Raw genomic sequence first — 14,224 nt, 5'->3', positions numbered from 1 at the left:
CTGAATGAGAAGCCCCCACCCGCCAACACACGGTGTTTCCGGAGTGACCGGGCCTTGTGTCTTCTCGTGGACAATATGCTCACCACAACTTTTTCCTCCTGAGCTGACAGCTAGACCATATTTGGCAGCCTCCAACGCAGTCAACTGTTGTCATCTGAGCTCTGGGCAATGAAACATGCCTAGAAGTGATGCGTAGCACTTCTGTGAAGAGAAGTTGTATTCTCTCTATAATCAAGTCTCAGTGTCTTTTTTTCTCCACACCCTGGCTAAAAGGAGAGAACTCTCTAGCCCTAGAGGAAGACAGAAGCACACATGAAAGGAGTCTGGGCCCCTGCATAACCACAAAGAACGCAACTAGGAACATGCACTCTGCACTGTAAGGTGACAAATCCACTTGTGTGTGTCAAACCATTCAACCCTTGGGGTTCTTTGTTTTAGCAGTCAGCCTACCCTAACACGTATTAGTAACTACGCACTGCACTACAATTCCTTTGTCGGTGTCTGTGAGCTCGAGGGGCGGGATGCTGTACTGACAGTCTCCCCTCCAGCTCCCAACACAGTGCTTGATACACAGCAGGGGCACAGCAAGTATCTGCGAGGAGAAGGTCAGGAGAGGGAACAAACTCATGACTGGACGCTGTAGAACAGGAGGAAGTCTGCCCTGGGAACATTTTGATCCCTTGCTGTCAATTAACCGAGATTTAGATGAATCCACGTTGCTTCTCCGCCCCGGTTTCTTTGGCTGTAAAATAAAGTTAGTTACACCAGTAGTTCAATTTTAGTGGGCATCAGTATCACGTGAAGGGCTTGTTAACGCGAACACTGCCAGGCTCACACCCAGATTCGATTGTTTTGCAGTGATTAAGTTCCCCAATGATGCGGATACTGCCAGTCCGGGGACCACATTTTGGGAACCACTTGCCTAGATGATCTCAGATCTCTTATCTCTGAGGTGAGGGACACAGTGATTTTCACCAGTGCTTGGGAAAGGTCAGGGTTAGGTGATCTCCAGTGTCCAAGGTTATGAGCCAAATCATGGATGATTTTTTCCAGAGTTTGTTTGGTGTTTAGAACTACGAGATTAGAAATATCCTATGTGTACCCACCATTTGTCTTCACAATGCAGAATAAAACTCCCATCTCATAGGACACTGGTAGACTCCTAAAATTATTCAAATTTTATTTCAATGTACTTATTTATTTAGAGAGACAGTACACGTGCATGCGAGCAGGGGAGGGGCAGAGATAGAGAGGGAGAGAGAGAATCTCCAGAACATGTCAGTGCAGAGCATGACTCGGGCTTGATCTCTCAAACCAGGAGATCATGACCTGAGCCAAAATCGAGAGTCAGGCACTTAATGACTGAGCCATCCAGGTGCCCCAAATGATTCAAATTCTGAAGGTAAGAAACAGCAACTGGGATGCCAGATTACTTGGTCGGGCTTTCAAGCCCGCTCTCCCTGACCCCTACACCCCTTCACCCCTACTTCAGCCAAGGATAGAATGTTGGGAACAATTTTGAACAAAAAGAATACCGACAGGATGAAGCAAATAACCTGGGCCCCACAGTAGGCCAAGTTTTCAATGCAGTAGATCTTTAACACGCTCTGTGAGTTAGGCATGATAGCCCATGATTACCCAGTGTTCACCATGTACAGATATTTAAGGACCCAGCTCAGATCACCAAGAGGTAAAAATAATCAAATCTCAGACTTTGATTTAATTGGGAAGACCTCCAGCTCTTTCCCACAGCACTTCCATTAAATGCACAAGACCAAATGCAGGCCACAACACATCGACACCATGACTCCATAAAAACACTTAGTTATCGTACATTTATTTTTAACATAGCACCCCAGTTTCACATCATGTACATTTTCCAAAGTTGGAAATTTTTAACCTACTATGTTCTTCACAGACTTTCCAACAAGTGTGAAAAAGAGGCAGTAAGGTTAGTTTGAGTCTACAAGTCACAATCCAAATATAGGTTACCCTATATTTATTTGTTTAAGACCAATATACATAATGTTCTCAAGGCCTAGCAAATGAATAAAATTCTGGCTAAGTAAAACATTAACACAACTTGTTAGCACATTATCATGAAAGAGACAGAAGGCATCAAATATATACTCTGTTGTTACTCATTTTACCGTTCAATGTACCTGCAGCGAAAAAATATATACACTTTTACTCTCGAGGTTAAAATATTCTCTCTCCTGCCTGGCCCACTGTGATGAAGACTAACACGGCTCTTCCTGCCTCTGGCTTTCTTCAACATATCTGTGCTGAAGACAAAGAGCATGGTGGTGCTGGAGAAAAGGGCACGCCCTTTTCCCAAGATGGGGACAGCTGAAGCCCTCACACAAGCTGCCTTAAAACAAAACACAACACAACAACACAACTCGGCTGATCCAATTGCCATGGGATGGGGTTCTTGCATCGGCGGCGCCATCCCGAGGGCAGAGCTCCAGGAGGGACCTTTCGGGTCCGTCCTGTTGTGCAACAGAGGACTGTCGTAGGCTGGGACTGGTCCCTGAATTTCCCTAGTGTTGAATTTGCCCTCGAATTCCAATCTGAGCCCTCTTGAAAGTCCCATGTCCTCTGGTCTTCAGAGTCATAAGCCCATTTTCTCCAGCTTCCCACAGCCATGAACTTAGCTTAGAGCAAGACAGGGAAAAAAAAATCACAAAACACAAAAACACTTTCCAATTTTTAAGAACAGACCAAGGTTTCTCTCAACTGAAACTCTGCAATGCCTTTTAGAAAAGATTGCTTTATCATCGTGTATGTAAGCAAACGTGGAAGATAACTATGTAAGCCTAACAGGAACTGTGCACCTGGGATGTGCTGCTCATACTAACACACTGGCTGTTCCATGAAGCAGTTGTAAGGCAGCCGCTGAACGCCTAACTTGGAGGAGGGCAGCAGTCCTTGGACTATGCGTGGCTTCTGAAGTCTGGTCCCCCGTGGCTGTTCTTTTGCCCCTGTCACAAAACTAGATGCATCTCTCATTCCAAACAAGCAAAGCAGGGTGGCTTGCAGATTGAGACTCACAAAGTGCCATTAATGACGGAGTCGCTGACACTGGCGGGCAGTAGCCCTTAGCCTGTGCCGAATGACGAGTAAGATGCCACCTGAGATTTCCAAAAAGCCACATCCCCACTTCTTACTAGGAATCCGAACCATACCGAGTCATGATGCAAGAAAAGAACGTAACAAAACACCCAGAGCTAATGTGTAAATTCAAGAGATCCTTTGAAATCAGAGTTTTAAAAGAGTACACTTAGAACAGAGTAAGCCAGGGGCGCCTGGGTGGCTTAGTCGGTTAAGCGTCCGACTTTCGCTTAGGTCATGATCTCGCGGTTCGTGGGTTCGTGCCCCGCGTCGGGCTCTGTGCTGACTGCCAGCTCAGAGCCTGGAGCCTATTTCGGAGTCTGTGTCTCCCTCTCTCTCTGACCCTCCCCTGCTCACGCTGTCTCTCTCTCCTAGAAATAAATTTAAAAAAAAAAAAAAAAAAAAAAAAAGAACAGAGTAAGCCAGTTGGAAAGAGAAACCAAAGTCACCACTATCCTGTTTAACGAGAGGAGAAAATGACCTTTCAACTGATATTACATTTTGTTCACATTCATAATGTTCAAACCACAGCCTATTAAGTCCTACTTGTCAATAATATGGGAAGATCTGGTTGCTATAATATTTAAAATTCTATTTTTTTAAAATACTTTTAAAATCACATTCCTTTGGTGATGTCTAGTCAGGAGGTGTGACTGAAGTGTGCGTTGAACAAATGTTGTTAGCTGTAAGGTGTAATACTGTAACTGAGATCTTTCCAACTACTGCTTAGAAGACAACATCTGCAAATGCCTGTCTTAATTGCAAGAAAAACACCCACTCCAGGTTATTTTCTTATTGATCTTCTGAGTCCCCATCTATTACCATGATTGTGAGATCGTTTAAGAAACAAGTTATCATTTATAAGCAAACTATAGAATCAAGTCACATATGAAGAGTGCTTTATGATACTTTCAGACATGGGTAGGAAATCAAAGGACACTTCGTGTTTTTTACTACTCCCCCTAAAATATGCTGAAATCGAACATTTGCAACCCACATAACTGTATATCGAAGAAAACTGTAACTTACTACATACTGAATTCATTTCAATCGCAGTAGTCTATTTTAAAAACAAACGCCCATAAGGAATACAGGAATGGAATCCATTCAAAGCAACAGCTGTCAAAAGTTCTGCCAAGAAACTCAGAGTAATTGATTGCATCATGAAAGGTGAGGTGTTCAGAAGAACAAATAGTTCAATCATACTCTTTCCCTTCAAATTTTATTTTTTGCTTCAATCCAAGAGAAATATCTAGATATAAAACTCACTGAAGAAACATGTTTTCATACTTTAAAACCTACTAAGTAAATAAAATTCAGCATGGTAAATAGAAGAAACCCTTCTAATCTATTTTTAGTACTGCTAGAGGCTAGAGGACTTGACTTAGAATCCCTAAGATTAGCTGGCATCCCAACTCTGCCACTAGTTACCTCCTTCTATGGATTCTCGGGCTAGAAAATGCGGCTTCCCCACGAGCAAACTGCAGGAGACGGGTCCATGTCGCCTCCCCTCGGTCATCCTATTCTCCAATGAGAGTAAATGGACTTCCAGCTACAATGTCTCCTGTCCTGATTAGGTCCAAAGAACCTCTCTGATATTTATAAAGGGGCTAGATCTTTCCAACTAAAGCAAATGCAAGTATCTGCCTCAATTACAACATGCACTTCCATTCCACATATCTGCCTTTTGCTTTGGCTTCACGTCTGCTGGACAGGGAGGCAGCAAAAGCAGTAATGCCACACGTGGGTAGCAGGAAGCCTGCTGTCAATTCCTGCTGCGTGTTCTGCTGTGGGGCTCCAGGACCCTATGGAGGAGGAGCACTCAGCAACAAGCTTATGAAACCTCCCTGGACGGGGGCAACACCAGCCTTCTGTCCATTGAATTCTGCCCAACAAGCGGGTCTAATCTGGGCGTAGTTTTATAGAAGAGGGCTAATGGGGATTTCAAGAACTCAGCCTTCCTACAAATCACATTAAAGGCTCACAGGAACATTAACAGGAGTTATAATCCTAAATTAAAAGTGCATATCCTAAGAAAACAGAGGAACAGCAGATGAGCACTAGTCAAGTAATCATAATAGTGTGCATTTGTTTTTTTTTTAATCCACTTCTAAACAACTAATAAAACTGCGGTCACTGTTAAGTGCAGTCAAGAAAGTCGCGCCTAGACATTACTGACGTGGGCTCTAATGCACCATTCATCTTAAAATATGGGTGACACTACGTGACCCATGGGGCTTTATGTCCAATGCGAGTTTGTTCCTTTAATGAAAACCAAGCCAAGTAAACAAAACTCCAACATCCTAATTTGTCTCACTCTGGTGTGGACTTGATAGGGGGAAAATATCTCAACATTTCTTAAATGTATAATGAAGACTAACATTCCTTCGTTTGTATGCCTGCTTAATGGTTATGCAGCGCTATCTCGAGTGAGGGTGTATGTCCTAGAAGATTATGAGATGAAGTGCATATGTTAGTCTTTCCTGGATGGAATATTACAAATGGTAAACATGCTGTGAAATGTCTGCAGTGAGGACACTGTTGATAAAATTCGTTACGGCCCCCAGGTCTCAGAATATGGGAAAAGAGGTTACCTAAAAAATTTGCACCACCCATTTATAATCTTAGGAAGGGTTTTAAATGATTCCAGACACCTTCCAGAGGGACAGAGAAGGCAACCAAAAGAGAAGGAAAGGGAGAATAGAGAAATAGTTCAAGTTTTTTGATTTTCAAACTCAAATCAATTCAAAATCCTTTAATATGCACAGAATAGAACCACCAAGCTGTTTTTCTTCAGGAAAACATCGTCTGTTTGAGCCTTTCTCTTCTGTCATTAAGCTATTGATAAAGCTTGCAAATAAAATATGGAAGCATTAAATGCCTACTTATTCTAAGAGCCATCAATCTACTGAAACAAGGGCTCAGTCCCACATACTGCAAGCCTCTCTATCCTAAAGCACTTCAGAAAGGACCGTAGGCACACCATACCCCTCTACTGCAAGAATGGGTAAATCAGTAAAATGCACAAGAGACAGCATTTCTTGTAATCAGTCTCTCCAAGTGATGTTAAAGCAGGCATGCCCTGACCCCTGTGAGAGTCGATCATTTCCCACTTTCAACTTGAGTTTTCAGGGGGAGCAAGTGATCAAAGTTTCTACAGCATATGGCTTCTGCAGTATGAGCTCATAGTTTTACAACACATACACTGGAGTCAGTTGGGCTCTGCTGGACCATACATAAACGAACCACTTCCCCAGGGTACACTTCACACAGAACGGACAGTTGTACGTCCAGAGTGAAGATGCGTTTTCTTTCATTATTTCTTCGTACTCAATAGAATCACAATCCGGGTTAAAATAACAGAGACAAAAATAACTACCAGAGTTGTTGGACTGTTGGTAACAACCAGTTCTCCTTCTTCCCCAGGTTGAATACCTGGGTTCAAGCAATAAATATTTATCAGACCAAACAATCTCTTCAGCCTTTCGCATCTGAAGGGCGGCTTCCAAATACATGCATTTACAGATATGTTATCCCATGCAGGATAAAAGTAGAGATCTGGCAACTATTTGTTCAATTTGATTGGGCGAGGCAGTTCAAAAAGCAGATTGCTCTTGCCCAAAAATTTACATGAAAGGACTGAGTTCTGTGAGTTAATGGCCTAGCTGGGCCAAGTTAAATAGATCACTGACAAAACTTCCACTTTACAGAGGTGCAAAGACCCAATAAATCTCTGCCATTCAACACAAAACAATAGTTACGTATTATTTATAGCTAGATATAATGTCAAAATGGCACTAGAGAAGCGGTTTTTGGCATATGGTGGCGGAGGGCACAGTGCCAGTCTAAATGTGATGCTCTTGTTTTAGTTTTTGTTTTTATTATCATCATGCCAAAGACTATCCAGTTGGAATCCCAATTATTCAGGAAACCAACCTACTGTATTTGATATACATACAAAAATAAAACAAGCATCCTGAAGGTACTAGGTTATGAGGTTTTATACAAATCATAAATTCTTTAAATAAATAATGCTCTAACTTGTTTCCATTTGCTAGAAGATTGGTTTTTGGTAAGGAGCAACATCTAACAACTTGAGGAAGTACTTAAGAAGGGGAGATAAATTCCACCGATAATTACAATTTCAAGTGTGATAACCGGTTGTATTTTTTCCACCAGAGTAAAACATACAAGGGAACTACAAGAGAAAAGGAAATACGGATTATATTCCACTGCTCACAGCTTTTCACACAGTCTTGGACATCTATGACAAGTAGTTGGGTTGAAACATTCACAGGAAAGATCTTGGCAGAAAAAGTCACCCACTGTTACTTGAATCTCAGGGATTACAACACAGTGACTGGACGAAGTTGTTCCAATTGGTTTTCCAATGCAATCCGTTCTTGATGAACCTCCTGATTTGCACAAAACAGAGAAGAAAACAAAAAGCAAAGGGGTCATTTCCTGAGTTCATCCCTACTTCATCAGATATTAAACAGAAACTCATAAGCAGACACCAAAACACTGAAGTCCCACATGACTCAAGGACAAGTAGACTATACGGCATCATATTTAAAGCGGTTATCAGACAAAGGCAGCTTCACAATTTGTCATCTCTCAACTCCTTTCTGAAGACGAGGAAATGAAACTGACTGACACCACCCCCGCCTTAATCTTACTGGCAGTTTTAATAGGATCGGTGGCTGGCAGGAGTTGATGTTAAAAATCAACAGACAGACGGGGAGAGAGCAGAAAAGCAAAAGCAGACTGCTAATACTGAGAGGTGAGCCAGCAGGACTCAATTTCTAGCTGCAATCTCTCGTTTCTAATCCAGCACCACACCCCACAAGTGTGACGGATGAGCAAATGCACTGGCCGTCTGTCTGCCAAAATCTCATCTTGGCTCCTGCACAAAATACAACTTAAGGTGTGACTGCATGGATAACGGCAGGGAGAAAGAAACAGAGGACCATCCATCTGCTATTTGGGAATTCAAACTTTCAGTCCTAAAACAGATTTATTGGCAGGAAGAGAGGGGGACACGTAAGGGCATTCTTAAGTAGAATCAGTCAAGATGGGAAAGAAGTCTGTATAAAGGCTCAATTCTGAGATGCCCCAGAAGAACTAACATGCTAACCATCCAAACAGAACTCAGCAAGCGTTTGTTCACCCTCCCCTCCTACCCAGCCATCCAACAGTCTTTGAGGATCTATCTGCTATGGGCCAGATTCTGCTCTAGGTATCACAGTACCAGCCAAGAACAAGACAGATCAGACCAATGCCCTCATAAGGGCTTATACTCAAATGGCTAGAGAAAGACAATAAAGAACAAGATACTTTCAAAAGGAAATAAGAAAGATGAGGTAGTAGAGCAATCTGGAAGAAAGAAAAAAGATGGAGTGGGTGGTCAGGGAAGGCTTCTCAGAGGTAATGCTATCTGAGCAGAGACTTGAATGAACTGAGGGGTGAGCAAAGACCTTGTGGACAGAGTAAGGAGTCCACACACCACTCACAGTACAGGGGGGACAACACTGGGTTTTGAACCAGAGAATGCATGTGGCTTAACTTAGAACCCAAAATGTTCACTCCGGCTGCTGTGTAGACAGTGGATTGTAGAGCAGGACAGGGAGTAGTTGCAAGGTTACTGCATGGACCCAGGTGAGAAATGAAATGGCTTTGATCAGGGTAGCAGCCATAAAGATGGAGAGAAATGGATGAATTCTGGATGTATGTTGAGAATTTAGAACTGACAGGACTTGCTGATAACGTAGGAAAGAAGGAAGGCGATTTGGGACTGAGCGAGTAGCTAGTAGTGGTTAACTGAGAACAAGATTAGATAAGAAATCAGCATTTCAAAGGGAACGTTGGGAAGGAAGCGTGTGACATGTGTACTGGATGTATTAAGAGAGAATGGTGGGTAAGCAGTTGTGACTGTATGTCCAGAGACCAGAGGTAAGAGAAGCAGAACTGGAGACATAAATTTAGGGCCACCAGGCTATGGCTGATCTTCAAAGCCTTAAGACTGTAGGATACCATGTAGCAAACAAACACAGACAGGTTGCAGGTAAAGACGCAACTGAACATACATGCATGCCACACTCATTCCCTACTGGAACCCTCCCAAAACAATAAAAAAAACAAAAAAGATTTTGAAGTCACACACAAAACAAGTGATACCAATAAAATTTGTAAGCTGGAAGGCCAACGGATGACTAGTAAATGACGTAGCAAATCCAAGAAAAATAAACGTGGGCATTGTCCCAGTTGTTACGTGGCTGAATGGTGGGGTCCTTGCGTAAGGTGACCCAAACACCCCTCTGTTCAAGGGATTCTACATCTGTAAACTGAGTCAGTCTGTGAATGGGTTCAGAGGCTGGGACTAAACCTCCACTTGGATGATTTTTCCGATTTCTCCTCACTAGGGCTGGTACATTTCCACTCCTACAAATCAAGTACAGAAAACTAAAACACAAGCTAAGCATAGGCACAAAACAAGAAGCAGCCTGATTGTACACAGAAGAATCCCTGAAAGACAAAATGGCAGCACCAGACACCTGCATAGGTGCAAGTGCAGGGAGGAGGACTGCCTATGTGAGTGCTGCTTCCAAGCCGCTTCAGAAGCAGTTAGCTCCCTACATCATTCCTGCCACCAGGCCACAACACTGCAGATTTACTCCCTGAAAAGGAGTAACACAGGGCCTCTTGATAAGCAGTACACAGACGCAGTGGAGGACTGGAACTAGGGAGATTCCATGAATATCCTGGATACAGAGACCTACAGCCCTCTCTCTCCAATGAAGCAAGTCTTTCCCTCCACATAGGAGACCAAAAAAAGTCTCCTCTCTGGAAACTCCAATCAGACTAAAAAGAGTGAGCCAATGATAATGCCTTAGGAGGTTCCCCAACTATGCAGCCCAACCAGACTGCTATGGGAAGACTGAAGCTCAAAGCTGACAAGCCCACAACATGCTATGTGCTTCCAGTGAGCATTTTCATGATCCTCCTAAATATAAGCAAAGGACCATCAGATACTGAAGGAAAACATCTAATGAAAAATATATAATAAAAAAGCAAGTGTTCAGGAAGAAGAAAAATACCACCATTAACAGAAGATATTACGATAATGAAATGAAAATAGGATACCTTTATTTTTTTTATTTTTGTAAACATTTATTTATTTTTGAGAGAGAGAGAGAGAGAGAAGGTGAGCGAGCGTGAGCAAAGGAGAGGCAGAGAGAGAGGGAGACAGAATCCAAAGCAGGCTCCAGGCTTTGGGCTGTCTGCACAGAGCCCGAAGCAGGGTTTGAACCCACAAATTGTGAGATCACAACCTGAGTAAAGTCACATGCTTAACCAATTGAGCCACCTAGGCACCCTGAAAATAGGATACCTTTAAAAAGACACAATCAGAGAACAAAACCTGAACTCTTAGTATTAAACAACAGAATGAACATTTGAAATTAAGTTTCCAGAAATGGACAAAATGACAAAAATATAGAAGGACAGAAGGAAAACAGGTGATAAAATATGAGAGAATTAGAGGACCAAGCTAAGAGTTCCAATGCCCGAAAAATATGAGCAAGCGAGAAGAGAGAAAATGTACAGGGCAGTAGGAGGAAGAAACCTGGCGGATCAAGGAGGGCATGTGGGGATGAGCACTGGGTGTTATATGGAAACCGACTTGACAATAAACTATTTAAAAAAAAAAAGAAGAAGAAGAGTTTATATTTGTGTATGGTGTGAGAAAGTGATCTAGTTTCATTCTTCTGCATGTTGCTGTCCAGTGCTCCCAGCACCATCTGTTGAAGAGGCTGACTTTTTTCCACTGGATACTCTTTCCTGCTTTGTCAAAGATTAGTTGGCTGTATACTTTTGGGTCCAGTTCTGAGTTCTCTATTCTATTCCATTGGTCTGTGTGTCTGTTTTTGTGCCAATACCATACTGTCTTGATGATGACAGCTTTGTAGGAGAGGCTAAAGTCTGGGATGGTGATGCCTCCCGTTTTGGTTTTCTTCTTCAATATTACTTTGGCTATTCGGGATCTGTTGTGGTTCCATACAAATTTTAGAATAGTTTCTTCTAGCTTTGAGAAGTATGCTGGTGCAATTTTGATAGGGATTGCACTGAATGTGTAGATTGCTTTGGGTAGTAATGACATTTTAACACTATTTATTCTTCCGACCCATGAGCATGGCATGTTTTTCCATTTCTTTGTGTCTTCTCCAGTTTCCTTCATAAGTTTTCTATAGTTTTCATGATACAGATCTCTTATATCTGGCGAGGATGTGGAGAAATGGGCCCCCTCCTACACTGTTAGTGGGAATATAAACTGGTGTAGCCCCTCTGGAAAACAGTGTGGAGATTCCTCAAAAAATTAACAATAGAGCTCCCCTAGGACCCAGCAAGAGCACTGCTAGGAATTTACCCAAGGGATATAGGAGTGCTGATGCATAGGGGCACATGGACCCCAATGTTCATAGAAGCACTCTCAACAATAGCAAAAACATGGAAAGAGCCTAAGTGTCCATCAACGGACGAATGGATCAAGATGTGGTTTATCTATACGATGGAATACTCCATGGCAATGAGAAAGAATGAACTCTGGCCATGTGTAGCAACATGGATGGAACCTGAGGGTGTTATGCTGAGCGAAATAAGTCAGGCAGAGAAGGACAGCTACCATATGTTTGCACGTATAGGAGGATTAGGAGGAACTTAACGGAGGACCGTGGGGGAGAAGAAGGGGAAAAATAGTGGGGGAGAAGAGGGGAGGCAAACCATGAGAAATTCTTGAATGCCGAGAACAGACTGAGGGCAGATGGGGGGGGGGAGGGGAAAGGGGTGTTGGGCATGGAGGAGGGCACTTGTGGGGATGAGCACTGGGTGTTATATGGAAACCGACTTGACAATAAAATATTAAAAATTTAATTTTTTTAAAAAAAGAAGAAACATGGAGGAAATGTGCAACCATAACCAAAACCAAGAAAACTCTCAGAACTGAGGAAAAGGGGTTTCCAAATCAAAAGGGCTTACTGAGTACAGAGAACATGTAGAGGACAATGACCTACACTTTCAAAGCAAAGAGGAGAGAAAAACAGCAAATTAAACACAAAACAAAAACAAGGTCACATACAAAGATTCATAAAACGGTATGAAGTCTGACATTTTAAAAAAAGTTCTATTTTTATTATATGGTAAAAGTAACTTTTCTAGTGTACAGTTCAATAAATTTCAACATATGTATCTATTAGCATAACTATCACCACAAACAGGGTACATTACTGTTCCAACCAGAAAGGTCCCTGGCACTACTCCCTAATCTATAAACCCTCATCTTCATGCACAACCCCTGGCAACTACCAGTTGGTTTCTCAGGATCTAGGTTTTTGTCTTTTCAAGAATGTCAAATACAAGGGATCAAGCAATATGTAACCTTTCGACACTGGCTGGTCTCACTCAGCATAAGGGCTGAGTTTCACCCCACTTGTGTGTATCACTACTTTTTAACGCTGAGTACTATTTCATTGTGTGAATGTACCACACTTGACGCATTCAACCTCTGAAGTACATCTGGGCTGTTTCCAGGTTTGAGGCATCACATAAAACTGTTACGAACTTTTGTGTACTGATCTTTGAATAAACGTAAGTTTTCATTTCACTAAGGACTGCTGGGTCACATAGTCGGTGTATATATAACTTCATAAGAAACTTCCAGGGGCGCCTAGGTGGCTCAGTTGGTTAAGTGTCTAACTTTGGCTCAGGTCATGATCTCACAGTTCTTGAGTTTGAGCCCTGCATCAGGCTCTGCACTGACAGCTCAGAGCCTGGAGCCTGCTTTGGATTCTGTGTCTCCCTCTCTCTCTGCCCCTCTCTAGCTCATTTGCTCACTCACTCTCAAAAATAAACAAACATTTAAAAAAGAAAAAGAAAAAGAAACCTCCAAATGATTGCTCAGAGTGGGGTACCATTTTGCATTCCCACCAGTGCAGGAGAGTCCTAGTTGCCAGCACCTGGTATTGTCATTATTTTCTGTTTCGGCAATTCTAGTATGTATATAGTGGTATGTGATCATGGTTTTAATTAGCGTTTCCCTATAGCTAATGACAGTATCTTCTCACATGTTTATCTGCTATCCTTATATCCTCTTTGGTGAAGTGTCTGTTCAAGTCCTTTGCCCCCTTTTAAGTTGAATTTTTGGAGTTTTGAGAGTTCTTATTGAGTTAGTTCTATATATAATCTGAATACAACTCCTTTGTCAAATATGTGGGTTGCAAATATATTCTTCCAGTCTATAGCTTGTCTCTTAATTCTCCTGACAGTGTTTTAGGCAGAGCAAAAGTTGTTAATTTTTATGAAGTACAATTTATTACTATTTTTCTGTTCTAGATTATGCTTTTGGGATCATTTCTAATTCCAGGTCATGAAGATTTTTTTCTATGTTTTCTTCCAAAAGTTTTATATGTTTATGTTTTGTTTGTATCTATGACCCACTCATTTCATGTTAATCTTTGTACAAGAACTGAGGTTTCGATCAAGGTTCACTTTTTCCCCAATATAAAGGACCCATTGTTAGAAGACAATTGTTAAAAAGACTATCCTCTATGAATTGATTTTGCACCTTTGTCAAATATGGAATGGCTATATTCATGTCATCTACTTTATGACCCTCTATCCTGCCCCACTGATCTATGCATCAATCCCTAACCCAAGGCCATACTGTCTTGATTACTGAAGCCTGATACTAAAATGATTCCTGGGGTGCCTGGGGGGCTCAGTTGGTTAAGCATCCAACTTCGGCTCAGGTCATGATCTAGTGGTTTGTGGCATCAAGCTCCATGTTGGGCTCTGTGCCAACAGCACAGAGCCCGCTTCAGATCCTCTGTCTCCCTCTCTCTCTCTGCCCCGCCCCACCACTCACTCTCTCTCCCAAAAATAAACATTAAAAAAAATAAAATGGAATCGAGAGCAAAAATAAACTGTTGGGACCTCATCAAGATTAAAAGCTTCTGCACAGCCAAGGAAACAACCCAGAAAATTAATAGGCAACCAACGGAATGGGAAAAGATAGTTGCAAATGACATATCAGATAAAGGGTTAATATCCAGAATCT

At 42.1% G+C, this 14,224-nt stretch overlaps 1 protein-coding gene across 6 annotated transcripts in view; it reads right to left on the bottom strand.

Moving 5' to 3' along the window:
• Positions 1–3,922: 3,922 nt before the first annotated feature.
• REPS2 (RALBP1 associated Eps domain containing 2) overlaps positions 3,923–14,224 on the bottom strand; it is a 220,926-nt gene continuing 210,624 nt past the window's right edge. For all 6 annotated transcript variants that reach the window (XM_039233865.1, XM_039233866.1, XM_039233867.1 and 3 more), the window contains one exon: positions 3,923–7,529. In XM_039233865.1, the coding sequence (XP_039089796.1) occupies positions 7,461–7,529 (69 nt within the window). In that variant the 3' untranslated portion in view covers positions 3,923–7,460. The remainder of the gene's footprint in view (positions 7,530–14,224) is intronic.

This window comes from Hyaena hyaena, unplaced genomic scaffold, assembly GCF_003009895.1.
Source record: "Hyaena hyaena isolate Hyena2069 unplaced genomic scaffold, ASM300989v1 scaffold_80, whole genome shotgun sequence".
NCBI classification, from domain to species: Eukaryota; Metazoa; Chordata; class Mammalia; order Carnivora; family Hyaenidae; genus Hyaena; species Hyaena hyaena.
Note: the sequence above shows the minus strand (reverse complement) of the source record. Positions and strands in the feature narration are given on the sequence as shown.